Source organism: Bufo bufo, chromosome 6, assembly GCF_905171765.1.
Source record: "Bufo bufo chromosome 6, aBufBuf1.1, whole genome shotgun sequence".
In the NCBI taxonomy this organism is placed as follows: domain Eukaryota; kingdom Metazoa; phylum Chordata; class Amphibia; order Anura; family Bufonidae; genus Bufo; species Bufo bufo.
In genome coordinates, this window is record NC_053394.1 from 199,575,831 (window position 1) to 199,594,927 (window position 19,097).

The 19,097-nt window shown below is 44.7% G+C and overlaps 1 protein-coding gene across 3 annotated transcripts in view; it reads right to left on the reverse strand.

Annotated features, from left to right (window-relative positions):
* Nucleotides 1–19,097, reverse strand: part of ERCC6 (ERCC excision repair 6, chromatin remodeling factor) — a 293,153-nt gene that overhangs the window by 156,061 nt on the left and 117,995 nt on the right. For all 3 annotated transcript variants that reach the window (XM_040435004.1, XM_040435002.1, XM_040435003.1), the window contains one exon: nt 2,362–2,520. In XM_040435004.1, the coding sequence (XP_040290938.1) occupies nt 2,362–2,520 (159 nt within the window). The remainder of the gene's footprint in view (nt 1–2,361; nt 2,521–19,097) is intronic.

Here is a 19,097-nt window from a genome sequence, read left to right on the forward strand (position 1 = left end):
TTTCAGTTTCACATTTTGTTGCAGTGTTGTGCTAAAATAAAACTATAAATCAAGTTTTTCCTATCATTTTGCACTTAATACCCCATAATGACAAAGTGAAAACAAAATTGTTTGTGACAAGGGATGAGCGAACTCGAACTTTACAGGTTTGGTGTTCGGGCAGTGGAGGAATCGCGTTATGAGAGAATATAATGGAATGAAAAACGGAAGCCTTTAAGAGGCATTCCGTTTTGATCCGTCATAATAGAAGTCTACTGCAAAGCATAACAGAGCCATCTGGTTTCCGTTATGCAGGACAAAATATAAAGTCCTGCATAACCACTAGATATTTTTAGGTTGAGCAATTTAATGACTTGGAAAATAGAAACAGAACATTTTCAACACTCTATTAAGCAGACCTGTTGATACACATATTGAAACCCATATTGAGAGCCAAAAGTAAAGATCCTTCCAGTCTAAGAGATGTAATCTGCAATATATTTATTATTATGCTCTCAAGGATGAAATTATGCAGAAGATGAGAATGGATCCTGAGAGTGGCTTTGATGGTACTAAGGTCAAACTTTTATGTATTTAACCATATGCACCCTACCTTAAACAAGCCTTGCTGAAGCTTTTGCTATTGGTCCTGCCGTCCAACAATATACTATACAGATGGGGCTTCCCCTTTCTCCTCCATGCACAGGAAGGTGAGAAGAAAGCTGTCTTATGCACCCCAGATGATCTGCCTGGATTTTTGCTACAGTTGGGATTACAAGACATGAACCTTTCAAATTGGGATGCTTTCCTATCAGACTCATCTACCTTCAGAAGTTCTTCTCCCTCTGCAATCCCTACTCATCCAAGACTGGAGACCCTAGTGCCGTGAAACCCCATTCCACAGCACCAAAGAAGGTGCCAACAGGAGACCTGACAACCTCAGAGACGAGGGATAATTTTGTTCCGTGAATATCTGATTTACATGGAACTCTTGCTACCCAAACATCTACTACTTCCTATTTCCCATCTACTTATTATTTTTCTTCTTACTCATGCTCACATTATTATGATAATATCAAGAGTAACAGCTGTGTGCAGCATGGAGAGCAGCTAGACAGGCTGGGTGTGACTCAATAAGGTCCTCATAGGTTGTCACAGGTATCTAGAGTACAGTGTTCATTTTGGGACATGGTCATATATCATAGTCAAGTATCAAAATAATGCCAATCTGACTCCTGACTCTCACATCTGACTCTCCTATCTGAGTTTGACTTATGCTCTTCATAGGTCAGGGTCAAAGTGAGAATGAGTTATAGATAATCTATAAATTTGTATGCTAAATCACACAACCAAAGTATGTCTATTGCTGAGCTTATAGCTCTGTGCCTAAAATGCTGTAAGCTAACACATTACAGTGTTATATGAACGCATAGCTGATAGCTCAGTGGTAAAGCAATTGCCTCATACCCAGTGTTTCTGTGTTCAAAACCCCTTTAAACTGTTTACATTTTATGCTCTAGATAAGAGGCAAATTTAAATGATGTGTGACGCCGATATCTCACTTCCTTCACTTGTCAGTATCACAAACCATTTTAGGTTTACTGTGGTTTTGTATGCTACATCACATAGATGAACAAAAATCACAAGCTCATCCAAGGCAAGCTGGTAGCTCAGTGGTAATGCCGTTGCCCCATGCCCAGGCTTTCAGAGTTCAAAACCCCTTTCAGCCTTTAAAAAATATTTACGTTTTAATATATATATATATATATATATATATATATATATATATATATATATATATATATACACGCTTTAATGGATCTAACCACACTGAGCCATCTTGTGCACATAGTGACAGTGGAGAAAATCAGGTTAATTAACATGAAATGATCATCTTCAGAATTTCACATTTGTTAAAACAGACAGTTTGCAAGCTTTATTCAAGCATTTCAATATTACAAAAGACCATACTAGAAAAATAAGTGTTACAATATTTTTCTCCATACACAGATATATTATTCATTGCATACTTTCTCCAAATATTAATATACTTTTCAGACAGCACCGTGTCCATGACATATGTACATCTCTGTTACCAAAGAAGGCACCGACTAGTCAGCAGGAACAAATGCTGAATCAAAAACACAGATGCACATGCCAAAAATTCATTAATAGTGTGAGCTCTTTAATTTCCTATGCCCTGCAATTCCCGTCCCTATTATAAACTGACTTTAAAGTAACCCCCCTTCCTCAGTAAGCAAATTAAAGGAGCTATCTAATTGAAATGTGGTAAATAATTTAGCAGGTCCGCCCCCTCTATAATAATGCTGATGAAATATTCATGGATGCCTCAGACTGGCAGTCTACAGGGCAGCAACTTGCCTGTAATCAGAGCCTCGTGTCTTTATCCGGCTGTAGCTCAAGCCTGCCAGGAAGGCTATTATCTGGATAGTTTTGCCCAATCCCATTTCATCTCCCAAAATGCCTCCTGCCTGTTGGCAATGTAGTTCCCACAGCCACCGAACACCTGTCTGCTGGTACCTGTAAGAAGGAATGGATGAACAAAAACATTACTAAAGTACACTATATAGGTGTCAGAACTTTGAATCTCGCCTTCCAATGTGAATGCCCAATTAATAGTAATGATTGATTACTGCAATCATGAATTCAAGTTGTGTGAAAAGCAACATAGAATTATTAAGCAATTGAATTGGTATTTGCATGGGGCACATTTTACACCATCTGGATGTGTTAAATGTCTGGGACTGAAAGCATCGCCGAGTAGAGCCTCTGTACTGGAAAAGAGCAGCAGGGAGCAGGTGTGTGGCGTTCTTTTAGTTACAACGCAAATACTGGCTAAACAAAACAAAGTTGCAGCAAGCTGAAAAACCTTTAAAAGGGAGTCTGACAACTCAAGTGCCCAGGGCGGTGTCTCAATCGTCCGAGCCCCAGGCAGCACCTCCTCAACGGCTCATAACCCCGCCCTCCGTGTGCCTCTGCCCACCCGTTTACTCTCCTCCTTTCTCCTTTTCCACTGCGCTACGAATTTGACCGCGCAGCCGCAGTGGAAAAGGAGAGAGGAGGAGAGTAAACGGGCGGGCAGAGGCACACGGAGGGCGGGGTTATGAGCCGTTGAGGAGGTACTGCCTGGGGCTTGGACGATTGAGACGCCGCCCTGGGCACTTGAGAGGGCGCATTTACAGAATCTTAAAAGTTCATTTTTGGCTGAAAGAAAACTCCAATAGATACAACAAAGGTACCGTTTTTAAGTTCTGGGTGGCACATATAACGCTATTTGATCAGTCTAATATGCTCAAATGTGGTGACAGACTCCCTTTAAGCAATTTAAAATAAATAAATTGTGTTAACAATTCTGGTAGTTGTGCTTGGACAGACATTGTTAATAAATATTAATTATCGGACCCCCTCTCTGCCCAGCCTTTAAGAGTACATAAGGCAGTAGCCTTCACGGTGATTATTATAGCCATCATTAACCTCTTAGGGACCAGGCTCATTTTCACCTTAAGGACCAGGCCATTTTTTGCAAATCTGACCAGTGTCACTTTATGTGGTGATAACTTTAAAACGCTTTGACTTATCCAGGCCATTCTGAGATTGTTTTTTCGTCACATATTGTACTTCATGACACTGGTAAAATGGAGAAAAATACCAAATTTACCAAAAATTTTGAAAAATTTACAAATTTCCAAGTTTCAATTTATCTACTTCTATAATACATAGTAATCCCTCCAAAAATTATTACTTTACGTTCCCCATATGTCTACTTCATGTTTGGATCATTTTGGGAATTAAATTAAATTTTTTGGGGACGTTAGAAGGCTTAGAAGTTTAGAAACAAATCTTGAAATTTCAGAAATTTTTAAAAACCCACTTTTTAATCCCTTAAGTAATCTGCCCTATTTCACCTTAAGGATTGTTTTTTCGTCACATATTGTACTTCATGACACTGGTAAAATGAAGTAAAAAAATAATAATTTTTATTTATAAAAAATACCAAATTTACCCAAATTTTTTTTTTAAATTGCAAATTTCCAATTTTCAATTTCTCTACTTTTAAAATACATAGTAATCCCTCCAAAAATAGTTATTACTTTACATTCCACATATGTCTACTTCATGTTTGGATCAATTTGGGAATGAAATTTTATTTTTGGGGGATGTTACAAGGCTTAGAAGTTTAGAAGCAAATCTTGAAATTTTTCAGAAATTTTCAAAAACCCACCTTTTAGGGAACAGATCAGGTCTGAACTTTGTGAGGCTTACATAATGGAAACCACCCAAAAATGACCCCATTCTAGAAACTACACCCCTCAAGGTATTCAAAACTGATTTTACAAACGTCGTTAACCCTTTAGGCGTTCCACAAGAGTTAATGGCAAATGGAGATACAATTTCAGAATTTAGATTTTTGGGCAAATTTTCCATTTTAATCCATTTTTTCCAGTAACAAAGCAAGGGTTAACACCCAAACAAAATGCTATATTTATTGCCCCGATTCTGTAGTCTGCAGAAACACCCCATATGTGGCCATAAACTACTGTACGGGCACACAGTAGGGTGTAGAGGGAAAGGTGCGCTGTATGGTTTTTAAAAGGCAGATTTTGCTGGACTGTTTTTATTTGACACCATGTCCCATTTGAAGCCCCCCTGATGCACCCCTAGAGTAGAAACTCCATAAAAGTGACCCCATCTAAGAAACTACACCCCTCAAGGTATTCAAAATGGATTTTACAAACTTTGTTAACCCTTTAGGTGTTGCACAAGATTTAATGGAAAATAGAGATACAATTTCAAAATTTCACCTTTTTTGGCAGATTTTCCATTTTAATATTTTTTTTTCCAGTTACAAAGCAAGGGTTAACACCCAAACAAAACTCATTATTTATGGCCCTGATTCTGTAGTTTACAGAAACACCCTATATGTGGTCGTAAACTGCTGTACGGGTACACGGCAGGGCGCAGAAGGAAAGGAATGCCATACGGTTTTTGGAAGGCAGATTTTGCTAGACAGTTTTTTTGGACACCATGTCCCATTTGAAGCCCCCCTGATGCACCCCTAGAGTAGAAACTCCAAAAAAGTGACCCCATTTTAGAAACTACGACCTGTTGCCATGGGAACCTGTGGCCACAACTGAGCAGACGGGGAGGGGTAAGGAGGGGGGCTCCCTCCCTCTGTGACCCCAACCTGTCGGGGGGCTGCAAAGGCACAGCTGCCCCCCGATGGGAGAGGGAGGGTGCCCCCTCTTACTGTTAACCTTTTCCATACCGCAGTCCGTATGGACTGCGGTAAGAAAAGGGTTAAACGGCTGACATCACAGCACAGATGTCAGCCGTTTATACCAGAGTGTCAGCAATGTGCAGACACTCTGGTATACCACTGGACGCCAATGAATATTCAGGAGGAGGCGGGTGGGGGATCGCGATCGTGAAAAAAAAAACTGCAGAAACGGCAGAAAGCACAGCAAACCGCAGGTCTGAATTGACCTGCGGTTTGCTGCGATCGCCGATATGGGGGGGGGGGGGTCATATGACCCCCCCCCCCCCCCCCGGCGTTGTGACAGGATGCCCGCTGAATGATTTCAGTGGGCATCCTGTTCCGATTAACCCCCGCAGCTCCGCAATCTCGTTTTAAACTCATGACATACCGGTACGTCATGCGTCCCTAAGGGGTTAAGAACAAAAACAAGAGTGAAAAGCCAAACAAAAATCAATATTTATTGCCCTGATTCTGTAGTTTGCAGAAACACCCCATATGTAGCCGTAAACTACGGGATCGGTCATGTCAGACAAATTTAATCAGTTTCTATGAGGTGGTAAGTTCTAGACTTGACAGCGGCGAATCAATGGATGTCGTATATCTGGACTTCTCCAAAGCATTTGACACTGTACCACATAAAAGGTTAGTATATAAAATGAGAATGCTCGGACTGGGAGAAAACATCTGTATGTGGGTAAGTAACTGTCTGAGTGATAGAAAACAGAGGGTGGTTATTAACGGTACACACTCAGATTGGGTCACTGTCACTAGTGGAGTACCTCAGGGGTCAGTATTGGGCCCTATTCTCGTCAATATATTTATTAATGATCTTGTAGAAGGCTTGCATAGTAAAGTATCAATTTTCGCAGATGACACTAAACTGTGTAAAGTAATTTACACTGATGAGGACAGTATACTACTACAGAGGGATCTGGATAGATTGCAGGCTTGGGTAGATAAGTGGCAGATGAGGTTTAACACTAATAAATGTAAAGTTATGCACATGGGAAGGAAAAATGCAAGTCACCCGTACATACTAAATGGTAAAACACTCGGTAACACTGACAAGGAAAAGGATCTAGGAATTTTAATAAACAGCAAACTAAGCAGCAAAAACCAGTGTCAGGCAGCTGCTGCCAAGGCCAACAAGATAATGGGTTGCATCAGAAGGGGCATAGATTCCCGTGATATGAACATAGTCCTACCACTTTACAAATCGCTAGTCAGACCACACATGGAGTACTGTGTACAGTTCTGGGCTCCTGTAAACAAGGCAGACATAGCAGAGCTAGAGAGGGTTCAGAGGAGGGCAACTAAAGTAATAACTGGAATGGGGCAACTACAGTACCCTGAAATATTATCAAAATTAGGGTTATTCACTTTAGAAAAAAGACGACTGAGGGGAGATCTAATTAATATGTATAAATATATCAGGGGTCAGTACAGAGATCTATCCCATCAGCTATTTATCCCCAGGACTGTGACTGACGAGGAGACATCCTCTGCGTTTGGAGGAAAGAAGGTTTGTACACAAACATAGAAGAGGATTCTTTACGGTAAGAGCAGTGAGACTATGGAACTCTCTGCCTGAGGAGGTGGTGATGGTGAGTACAATAAAGGAATTCAAGAGGGGCCTGGACGTATTTCTGGAGCTTAATAATATTACAGGCTATAGCTACTAGAGAGGGGTCGTTGATCCAGGGAGTTATTCTGATTGCATGATTGGAGTCGGGAAGGAATTTTTTATTCCCCTAAAGTGGAGAAAATTGGCTTCTACCTCACAGGGTTTTTTGCCTTCCTCTGGATCAACTAGCAGGATAACAGGCCGAACTGGATGGACAAATGTCTTTTTTCGGCCTTATGTACTATGTTACTATGTTGCTGTACGGGCACACGGTAGGGTGAAGAGGGAAAGGTGCGCCATGTGGTATTTGGAAGGCAGATTTTGCTGGACTGGTTTATTTACACTATGTCCCATTTGAAGCCCCCCTGATGCACCCCTAGAGTAGAAACTGCATAAAAGTAACCCCATTTTGGAAACTACGGGATAAGGTGGCAGTTTTTTGGGGACTATTTTTAGGGTACATATGATTTTTGGTTGCTCTATATTAAATTTTTGTGAGGCAAAGTTACAAAAAATAGAAATTCTGAAATTTCATCTTCATTTGCCATAAACTGTTGAGGAACACCTAAAGGGTTAATAAAGTTTGTAAAATCAGTTTTGAATACCTTGAGGGGTGTAGTTTCTTAGATGGTCACTTTTATGTAGTTTCTACTCTAGGGGTGCATCAGGGGGGCTTTAAATGGGACTTGAAGCCCCCCAAAAAAGGCCATCAAAATCTGCCTTCCGGAAACCATACGGCGTTCCTTTCCTTCTGTGCCCTGCCGTTTGGTCATACAACAGTTTACAACCACATATGGGGTGCTTCTGTTAAAAGCAGAATCAGGGTAATAAATATTAAGTTTTGTTTGGCTGTTAACCCTTGCTTTGTTACTGGATCAAAACGGTTTAAATTGAAAATTTGCCAAAAAATAGAATGTTTTGGCACCGTTTTTATTTTAATTTTTTTGACCGTGTTCATCTGAGGGGTTAGATCATGGGGTATTTTTATAGAGCAGATTCTTACAGACGGGGCAATACCTAATGTCTACTTTTTTTTAATTCATTTTAGTTTTACAAAATATAAAAAATAAATAAATTTTGTTTTAGTGTCTCAAGTCTGAGAACCATAGTTTTTTTTTTCGACTGTCAGTGGTTAAATAGAATTAAAATTGGGGAAGGGGATTATAAATTTAGTAGGGGTGCACCGAAATGAAAATTCTGGTCCGAAACCGAAAATTCAGGATGCCCTTGACCGAAAACCGAAACTGCCTTTTTGCCCAAATACTTTTAAAATACTTTTTTTTTTAATGATTTTATTAATAATTCTTTTTCATGAATTTAATAAATCATATTATATAACATGGTGCTTCCTCATACACAAGTGATTGTACAAAACAGTGCAAGAAACAGTTGTAAAACCAACCTCAAACTGTAAACAGACGTAGCCTCAGGTCAAGAACAAATTTTTGCTGGGCTACAAATTTTTTTTTAAATGTAAATAAAATAACTACACACAACTTGGACTGCTTTCTATTTAAGTAAAAGTGGCAGGTTTCTTTTCAAGAACAAAAGTTGCTCAGCTTTCTCGCATGTTATGGGGGGGATCTGTGGATGACGGACACTTATGGGGGGGATCTGTGGATGACGGACACTGTTATGGGGGGGATCTGTGGATGACGGACACTGTTATGGGGGGGATCTGTGGATGACGGACACTGTTATGGGGGGGGATCTGTGGATGACGGACACTGTTATGGGGGGGGGGATCTGTGGATGACGGACACTGTTATGGGGGGGGGATCTGTGGATGACGGACACTGTTATGGGGGGGGGGATCTGTGGATGACGGACACTGTTACGGGGGGGATCTGTGGATGACGGACACTGTTACAGGGGGATCTGTGGCTGGCACTGTTACAGGGGGGGGGATCTGTGGCTGGCACTGTTACAGGAGGGGATCTGCGGATGGCACTGTTATGGGCTGGGGGGGGGATCTGTGGGTGGCACTGTTATATATGTGCCATCCACAGACCCCCCAGCCCATAACAGTGCCATCCACAGACCCCCCCCCCCCAGCCCATAACAGTGACATCCACAGACCCCCCCCCAGCCCATAACAGTGCCATCCACAGACCCCCCCCAGCCCATAACAGTGACATCCACAGACCCCCCCCAGCCCATAACAGTGACATCCACAGACCCCCCCAGCCCATAACTGTGCCATCCACAGATAGCCCCCGCCTCCCCCCCCTCGCTGCCGCCAGTATACAAATATAAGATGTTATATTCATTTATTGGTTATTAAACATGCCCCCTCAGTCCTATTACTACCTTACATCCTAATCGCTTCTGTAGAATTCAGGCAGCCCAAGCCGGGCGGCCGGCGCGTCTCTCACTGACGTCACTTGCCTGCGCCGCCGGCTTCATTCAGGCACATGACAAGAGTTACGCTGCCGCCTGGCCTGCCTGAATTCTACAGATGCGATTAGGATGTAAGGTAGTAATAGGACTGAGGGGGCATGTTTAATAACCAATAAATGAATATGACATCTTATATTAGTATACCGGAGCAGCGGGGCTATACTACACTGACTGCACCGCCCCGCCGCTATTGCCAGCTCCCAGATCCTCCTCCCCCATATTTTCTGCCGTTATGTACCAATATCGGCCGAAATGGATTAGGCCCATTTTCGGCCGCCGGAATTTCGGTGCACCCCTAAAATTTAGTACTCCATGGAAGTGTGGTACTCTCTGAAGCAACCATCAATGCAAAGGCCCGGATGATCGGGGCACGTGTCACACTATTGTCCTGCCGTATCCCCCTCCTGTGACACCCTGCACTTTTTTTGGGACCATCCCTTTTTTCCAGTATGGGGGACCACATCTGGAAAGTGTTGGCCAGGGACGATCCGGGCGCCTCTAGTTCCCGAGGTACTCCGGCTTGCTCTTTCCCGGTCAGAAAAGATCAGGGCCTTGAGGACGGCCTCATAGAACTGCAGGAATTTCACTGTCTTGCCAGCGCTCCGGGACAGCACAAAAGAGTTGTACAAGGCAACCTGTACCAAGTAGACCGCAACTTTTTTTTGTACCATGCCCGGTTTTTGCGCATGGCATTATATGGCTTGAGGACTTGATCAGAGAGATCAACTCCTCCCATATACCCTGGAGGGGGTGGTAGGGAGGCCGCGTTGATTTTTCCACACAGTCCCACAAGCGGACGTGGATCTGTCGGCGAGGGACTGGAACAAGGGGATACTAGTATAAAAGTTATCCACGTACAGGTGGTAACCTTTATCTAGCAGTGGGTGCATAAGGTCCCACACAAGTTTCCCGCTAACACCCAGAGTGGGAGGGGGGGGGAATTCTGCAGGTTCAATACGAAAATCTCACCCCTAGTACACACAAAACTTATAAGTGTACCCTGAGGTACTCACAAAGTTTGTACAGCTTCACGCCATACCTCGCCCGCTTAGAGGGAACATACTGGCGGACTAGGAGTCTCCCCTTGAAAGCAATGAGAGACTCCTCAACCGCGACCTCCCTTTCAGGTACATAGGCCTCCAAAAATTTGGCCCTGAAGTGATCGATGACCGGCCTGATTTTGTACAGGCGGTCATAGGTAGGATCACCTCGGGGGGGACATGCTGCATTATCTGCATAATGCAGGCATTTCCGGGTGGCCTCAAACCGGGTACGTGTCATGGCCGTACTGTAAAGTGGGGTCTGGTAGAGGACGTCCCCACGCCAGTAATGCCTGACACTTTTTTTTGACTAGGCCCATGTGCAGCACGAGGCCCCAAAACATCCTCATCTCGACTGCACTGACCGGAGTCCAGCCATCGACCCTAGCCAAAAAGGAGCCCGGGTGTTGAGCAATGAACTATTGGGCATACAGGTTCGTTTGCTCCACCATCAGATTCACAAAGTGGTCACTGAAAAAAAGACAAATAGTCATTCAGTGAAGCCCACTGTGGGAATCTGGATTCCTGGTTGGCCAACAAAATCAGGAATCACAGGCTCAAAATGCTCTGGGGTATACCAGACAAGTTCACTGGTAGGGGGCTCAGGTGGACTTATCTGGTGGGCCGGAAAACTAGTACGAGCCCCAGAGCTGCTCGTACTAGTGTGGACCAGAGGGTCCCTGGCATGGCGGTCCCCTTGCTCCGCCTGGACCAGAGGAAACACAAAAGCCGGACAAATGTCGGATAAGCCAGAGGCTAAGCACTTTAATGACTGTGGACACTGTCAGCCAATTGAGATTCAGGGTCATTGACTCTGTTGACGTTCCCAAGAGGGGTGAGCGCATGTTGAGAAAAAAAAAAAAAAAAAGCTGAAATGGATCTTTACATTACAGTCGTTACAACCCCAGGGACTCTATACTGAATTCAATGTGAACAGTGTAGATAGGTAGAATATTTCAGTTATTTATAGACAATGGTTTTATATGGTAGTTTATGGTTTTATATCATATTTTTTTGGTCACTAATTTCACATGTTTATTCACAATATATATTTACACGATGTGTATCTGACATTGTTCCATCCGACCATTTTGGAATCATGTGCCAACTCTTAGGTCTACCAATATATAGATGGCTTTGCGCGACATGTATCCAGCTTTTTGGAATATCAATTTGATATCAATAAGATAGATAGTTTTGGTCCCTGTGATTATGTCTGTGTGTGAGACATGGTTTTGTCCCCACTGACATACATAGGGCTAGCGGTGATGTCCGTTTACAGGACCTTCCATGTTGCTGTAGTTACATGTGTGCAAAGGACCTTGCGCTCGTCATGTGATCATCAGGTGACTGGATGACGCATGATGCACTTGACTGACGGCAGCGCAGTGACGTCATTGACATGCGCATTGTGATCGGCCAGACGCCGATGTAGGACCGTGAGTATGTCTGGCGATGTCGGATGATGCATAATATGAATCAGGCACACATTTATATTATTATGTGTTTCAGATGCCTGATTGATGAAGAGGCTGCTTTTAATTGCCCATACTTATTGATTGGGCTGTGCCTCTTACTGATTGGCTCTAACATGTTATAGGAGTGGTCACATATGTATTAATGGTTGCCAGCTTTTACCATTTGTATACTTGACAAAGACTACTGCGTAGCCGAAACGTTGTCCTTTGTGTGTGCACTCAAGGCTTCCAATAAATAGACGCACTGGATATGCTGCTGTGATTTCTACCTTTTAGAGGAAAGTGGGATCGTCCTCGTCCTCACTGGGACTCTCGGATTCGGAAGGCAAGCAGTGCGTATGCCTCCTCAGCCGAGAACGTCCGGCGGGCCATAGGGGAGTTTGTGTGTGTGCGCATGCGTGGAAAACTTTATTCAGTGTGCGGGTGTGTGGGGGAAGGGTGTTCGCGTACTTTGCACTACACCTAAAAACAGAAAAAATATATAAACTAACAAAAAAAAAAATATGAAAATCCCAAAAAGTGTTAAAAAAAAGAAAAAGAAAAGAAGATTCAAACACGCTGATCAGCGGTGGGGTGGGCGATGCGCTAACAGTGGCCAGACGCTAAGAATGCCAGCCAGTCAGCGCATGCAAAAAACACTTACGCCCCCCAAAAAAACATGTGTGTGGAGGCGGGTGAAGCTGCAGCACCCCTGGGGGGTCTAGGGTTAAACAGCTGAGTGCTGTGGACCCCAGACACCTGATCCAGTGCTACAACACAATAAAAAAAAAACGTTTTTTTCCTTAACTCTCCCTCATGGCACAAAAAAAAAAAAATTACAATACAGCCGAGCTCCTCTCTCTCCCGCTCCACGGACCTGTATGAGCGGTGAGAGGAGCTCCGGCAATTCAAAATTGCCGCTGCGCCCGCTTACCTGCCCAGCTGGCCAATCAGAAGCAATCCTGAGAGGTGGCGGGCAGGGACCTTGTTCCGATCACCGCCTGCCGGTGATCGGAAAAGAGTATTACACTCACCGGTAATCCGGTTTCCTGGAAGTCTCCATGACACCAAGTCCTGAGATTGACTTCCTTCTGATTGGACAGGAAAAACACAGAGAGGTTAAAACCCCCACCCCCTCCTCACATCACCAGTGTATTTTAACGAAGAACCCCAGGATGAAAGGATAATAGCTAATAGCAGAAAAAAAGGGTGGGATATATGTGGTGTCATGGAGACTTCCAGGAAACCGGATTACCGGTGAGTGTAATACTCTTTTCCCCAGTCGTCTCCATGACACCAAGTCCTGAGACAATATCAAAGATACAATTAGGGGGGGACGACTGCCGACAGGACCTTACGTCCAAATCTTAGGTCGTCATTAGCAGCTACATCTAGTCTGTAGTGCTTAGTGAAAGTATGAACTCTTTTCCATGTTGCTGCCCTGCAAATCTGTTGTAAGGAGGCTGAGGCTTTTTCCGCCCAGGAGGCAGCCATGCCTCTCGTAGAATGTGCTTTTAGGGAAGCAGGGACGTCTTTTCCCTGAGCTTTATATGCTTCGGAGATTGCCATCTTAATCCATCTGGAGATGGAACTTTTTGCCGCTCTCTTCCCTTTGTTAGGACCTGAAAATTGGACAAACAGATTTTTGTCTTTTCTCCAAAGGCTGGTAGCTTCCAGGTACTTTAAGACCGCTCTCCGGACATCTAATGTGTGGTAAGTGATTTCTTGATCGTTTTTCGGATCGTCACAGAACGAGGGGAGAACAATGTCCTGAGACCTATGGAAGGTCGAGACTACCTTGGGGAGGAAAGTCTGATCTAATTTGAAAATTTATTTGTCCTCAAATATTGCAAGGAATGGTTCTTGGATGGACAAGGCCTGCAGCTCACAGACCCTTCTGGCTGAGGTTATTGCCACCAGAAAAATCGTTTTAATGGTAAGCCATCTGATGTGGATAGAGTCCAGAGGTTCGAATGGATCGGAGGTTAGACCCCCTAGTACCGTATTAAGGTTCCATGGTGGCACCATGTTTCTAATTGTAGGTCTGATCCTATCTGCTGCCTTAAGGAATCTGGATATCCAGGGATGTTCCGTTAGCTTGGTATTATATAGTGCTCCTAAAGCCGATACCTGGACCCTAAGGGTATTGGGGGATAGACCTAAATCTAGCCCTTCTTGAAGAAAATCCAGGATTAGTGAGATGTTGGCTCTAAACTGGTTGAAGGAGGTCCCAGACCAATCAGCAAATTTCTTCCATATTTTTTGGTACTTGTCGTTGGTACTCTGTTTCCTGCTAAGGAGTAAGGTGTTCACTACTTTTTTTGATAGACCAAAGTTTAATAAGTTGGATTCTTCAGAATCCAGGCTGTTAACTTTAGTATTTTCAGGTTTGGGTGAGAAATGGGCCCCTGACTTAGAAGGTCCGGCCTCTGAGGTAGAAGGAGAGGAGCTTCCACGCTGAGGGCTTTCAAGAGGGAGAACCAACTTCTCTTGGGCCAGAAGGGGGTTATCAGGATTAGTGTACACTTTTCTTTTAGGAACTTCTGTAACACTCTGGGGATAAGCGGAAATGGGGGGAAGGCGTAGACTAAGTTTGTTGTCCAACTCTGGTTGAGGGCGTCTACTGCCCGAGGATGATCCCTGGGGTTGAGGGAGAAGAACTGGTTTAGCTGATGATTTCTCCTGGATGCAAACAGGTCTATCGTCGGCCTGCCCCATTTCTTTGTGATTAAATGGAAGGCTTCTGGAGCTAACATCCATTCCCCTGGGTCTAGTCTGTGCCGGCTTAGGTAATCGGCCTGAATGTTTAAAACTCCCTTCAAATGAACCGCTGAAAGAGATTGAATGTTGCCTTCTGCCCAGGAAAAGATTGTTTGCCAGGTTCTGTAGCAGGCGATGCCTTGTGCCTCCCTGGTGTTGGATAAAGGCCACGGCTGTAGCGTTGTCCGAGTAGACTAGGACGTGACGACCCTTTGCCAGCTGACTTGTGTGTTTCAGTGCTTCCCACACTGCCCTCAGCTCCTTGAAATTTGAGGATTGCTGGCTCACGTAATTCCCCCATGTTCCCTGGTAGGAGTTCCCCTGGACGACCGCTCCCCACCCGTGGAGGCTGGCATCTGTTGTGATGACTAGAGGGAGATCTTGTGCCCAGAAAATCCCGTTTTCTAGGTTCGAATTGCTGAGCCACCAAGTTAGTGATTTTTTTGGTCTCTGCATCTAAGAATATTTTCCTCTCTAGGGTTAATTGCGATCTGTTCCATTTGTCTAAGATGAATTTCTGGAGTGGTCTTAGATGGAACTGTGCCCAGGCAACTGCTGGAATGCAAGCGGACAGACTCCCTAGTACCTTCATGGCCTGTCTTATTGAACAGAATTTCTCCTTCTTGAACTTCCTCAAAGCTGTCTGAAGTTTTACTATCTTTTGAGGTGGTAGAAAGGATCTTTGGGAGACTGTGTCTAGAGTAATGCCCAGAAAAACTTTCCGTTTGGATGGGATTAAATCCGATTTTTTCCAATTGATGAGCCAACCTAGGCTCTGTAGATGATCCAGGACTAACCCGAGATGGATTCCCATGGTCTCTATGTTGTCCGCCACTACCAGTAGGTCGTCCAGATAGGGGATCACACAAATTGCCTTTTCTCTCAAGGTTGTCAAGGCTTCCGCCATTATTTTGGTAAAAACCCTTGGGGCAGAAGAGATCCCAAAGGGGAGACACCTGAACTGGAAATGCTGAATGTTTCCCTCCAATTCTATTGCGAACCTTAGGAATTCCCTTGATGACCTGTGAATTGGGACGTGATAATAGGCGTCGCTTAAATCTATTGTGGCCATCACTGCATCCTTTTTTAAGAGTTTCACTGCTGACTTCAGGGTCTCCATTTTGAATTTTTGATATCTTACGTATTTGTTTAGATGTTTCAGATTTATAATTACCCTGGATTTCCCGTTTGGTTTCTTTATAATGAAGAGGCGGGAATAGAATCCCAGTCCTGTCTGATTTTTCGGGACGGGCTCTATGGCGTCCAAGGTTAATAGGTTTTTTTATGTTGTTTTTTAAGGTCGCAGTTTGAGATGGGGGAAGGGTAGTGATCACATATTTCTGTGGAGGGGAAGAGAGAAGATCTATCAGATAACCCTCTTGTATAATACTTAAGATCCACCGGCTGTTTGTTACATGCTCCCAAGATCTTAGAAAGGATCCGAGTCTTCCCCCCACTGGTATGGCGTCATTGTTTGTTGTTGGATGAGGAGGCTTCGGCCCGATTTGGGTTGAAGAGGAAGCTTCTCCCCCTGCCTCCCTTCGCATAGCTCCACCTCCCAGTCTTCCCTTTATCTTTTTTATTTTCAGGTTGAAAAAAATCGGTCACGAAAGGGCTGCCTTTTTTGTTTATATCTTTCCTCTGGAAACCCTCTTTTTTTATTTGTCGCGTTGTCTAGGATTTTATCTAGATCTTCTCCGAAAACGTACTGACCGTGGAAGGGGAGTGCGATTAATTTATTTTTAGATGTGATATCTCCTGACCACGCTTTAAGCCATAGTGCCCTTCTCGCTGTATTTGAGAGAACAGCTGTACGGGCGGACAGTTTAACTGATTCAGCAGCTGCGTCTGCTAGAAAGGAGGTTGCCATCTTTAATAGAGGCAAGCTCTCTAGAATTTGATCCCGTGGTGTCTTGTTGACCAGATGTATCTCTAGCTGGTCTAGCCAAAGGTTCAGTGTTCTGGCCACACATGTGGAGGCAACGCCCGGTTTGAGAAGGGCCGCCGTAGTCTCCCAGGTCTTTCGCAAGAGACTCTCCGCTTTCCTGTCTAGAGGATCTTTCAATTGTGCTGAGTCTTCAAACAGTAGGGCCGTATGTTTTGCTACCTTGGCCACTGGCGCGTCTACTTTGGGAATGGTCTCCCAATCCGTACAGTCCTCTTGGCTAAAGGGGTAGCGCCTCTTAATTCCTCTTGGGATAAAGGATCCTTTATCCGGTTTTTCCCATTCAGACCTAATTAATTTTTGGACACTATCAGGGACTGGAAAAACGGCCTTCTTCCTTTCACCTAGACCCCCAAAAATTTCTTGCTGGGTAGACCTAGGGGTTTTAGGCATCTCCATCTGAATGGTGGCCCTGATGGCCCTGATAAGTTCATCAATATCTTCAGGATTGAACAGGAAGCGCTTATATTCGCCCTCTTCATCTGAAGATGCCGGGTGTTTTTGGACAGATTCGGAGTCTGAGACCGCCAGCCCCTCAGAGTCGGAATCCAGGATAAGTGATTTAACACTACGGGCGTCCTGAGTGGGGGGAACTTTGGGGGGAGTAGGTTCTCTGGTAGTTAAGGCTAGCTGAACCTCTTCTTTTACCACTTTCCTAATGTCTTCAATTAGACTAGAAGACTCAGACTTGATGACACTGGCAGTACATTCTTTACACAGGGGCTTGGATCCAGTGTTAGACAATCTTTTGCAGCAAATACCACATTTTCTAGTTTTTTTGGCTGCAGAAGCCGAATCCTTTTCTCCCTGAAATGGTAAGGGAGGAAAGGATGAGCAGACTGAACCCACCATACAAAGCATGTACCTGAGAACAGGTTACTCACTGTCCCAGGGTTTGATGCAGGCTCGGTTCCAGAGCCCGGCGTGAGGGGGGTGCTCATCTTGACTCCCGACCGCTTCAGAGATGCTTCACCAAAATATGTGAGCCGCGCTATGCAGGGCGCCGTTACACAGGTCCTGAGCGTTTTTATAGTGTCTCCATGTGCTTCTCATGCTGCAGGACCTGTGGCGCATGTTGATGACGTCAGCGCGCTTAGCTCCGCCCCCGGCGTCTGACGTCATCCGCCTGCCGGCCGGAAGGGACACATCACAGTGCCGATCCGCCGTGTTCCTCCTTCCCTCTGCATCAAGCCCTCCGGGACCGCCGCAGAGGGAATCTTCGCAGGGGCACTACCTATGTGCCCGAGCCCAGGCCTAACCAAACGGAGGAGGGAGAGCTGCACTGCAGATCCGACCTCGGCCCAGATGAAAAAAAAAAAAACAACTCCAGGTGAGTCCAAACGAGCTCCGTGCACCTCTCCTGCTTCCTATCCTGATGGGACAGGAAAAACACTGGTGATGTGAGGAGGGGGTGGGGGTTTTAACCTCTCTGTGTTTTTCCTGTCCAATCAGAAGGAAGTCAATCTCAGGACTTGGTGTCATGGAGACGACTGGGGAAATGCACAGGGCGTACAGGTATGCCCTGTGTCCTTAAAGGGGTTATCAGAGTTAATAAAAAAATAAAAAACAACACTTAAAATCCATCAGGATATACATATAATTTGGTTAAGCTTGATTTCATCAAGTTAAAACCCATATTTGCACCTTTTCATGGTTCGGTCATTGCTTTGTTTACATGCTCAAGTACAAGGCGAGGGGGCGTGTACCAACAAAGCCTGAGCTCTGCCTCATGAATATTTCTGGGCGTGAACAACCTGACCTTTCCCTCACCCTGCTCTGCACTTTGCAAAAAAAATAAAAAATACACACACAGGGCAGAAGATCTTCCTGTCACATTGCAGCTGCACAGTGTAAGTTATGTTATTTTACATACATCTTTCATGTTTGGTTTTGTTTCTAGTCTAAAAATGTTCTGTTATTACAGTATATCAAGGAGGACGTATTTGCACTAATTCCAAATTCCGTCAACATAGAAAATGAATGAGTCCGCACCCGTTCCGCAAAATTGCAGAACAAATGCGGACCCATTTGCGGATGTGTGAATGGAGCCTAAGGGTACTTTCACACTAGAGGCAGGATCGATTCAACAGGCTGTTCACCCTGTCGGATCCGGCCAGCCGCTATTTTGCCGTGCCGCTGGACTGCCGCTCTGTCCCCATTGACTATAAAGGGGACGGTGGTGGAGCTATGGCGCAGCACAGCAGTGCACAGCGAGCGGCCACTTGACTAAAAGTCCTGGATTTTCGACTTTTTATGGTACTTTCACACTAACGTTAGTGTGATCAGGCAGGCAGTTCCATCGTCGGAGCTGCCCGCCGGATCCGCCAATCAGTGTGACAACTGACAGCATTTGTAGACGGATCCAGGTGCGGATCCGTCTAGAAATGCATTGCAATAACGGATCCGTCTATCCGCTTGCCATGTCGATGGACGGATCCCTCTTGCAGTCTTTTTCACAGTTTTCATGTTCTGCGCATGCGCAGATCGGAAGGGCGGATCCGTCCTTCAGTTGTTTTGCAACGCCGGATCCGCACGGCAGCTCAGTCGTCGGAGCTGCGTGCCTGCTGGATCCGCCGATCAGTGTGACAAGTGACAGCATTTGTAGACTGATCCA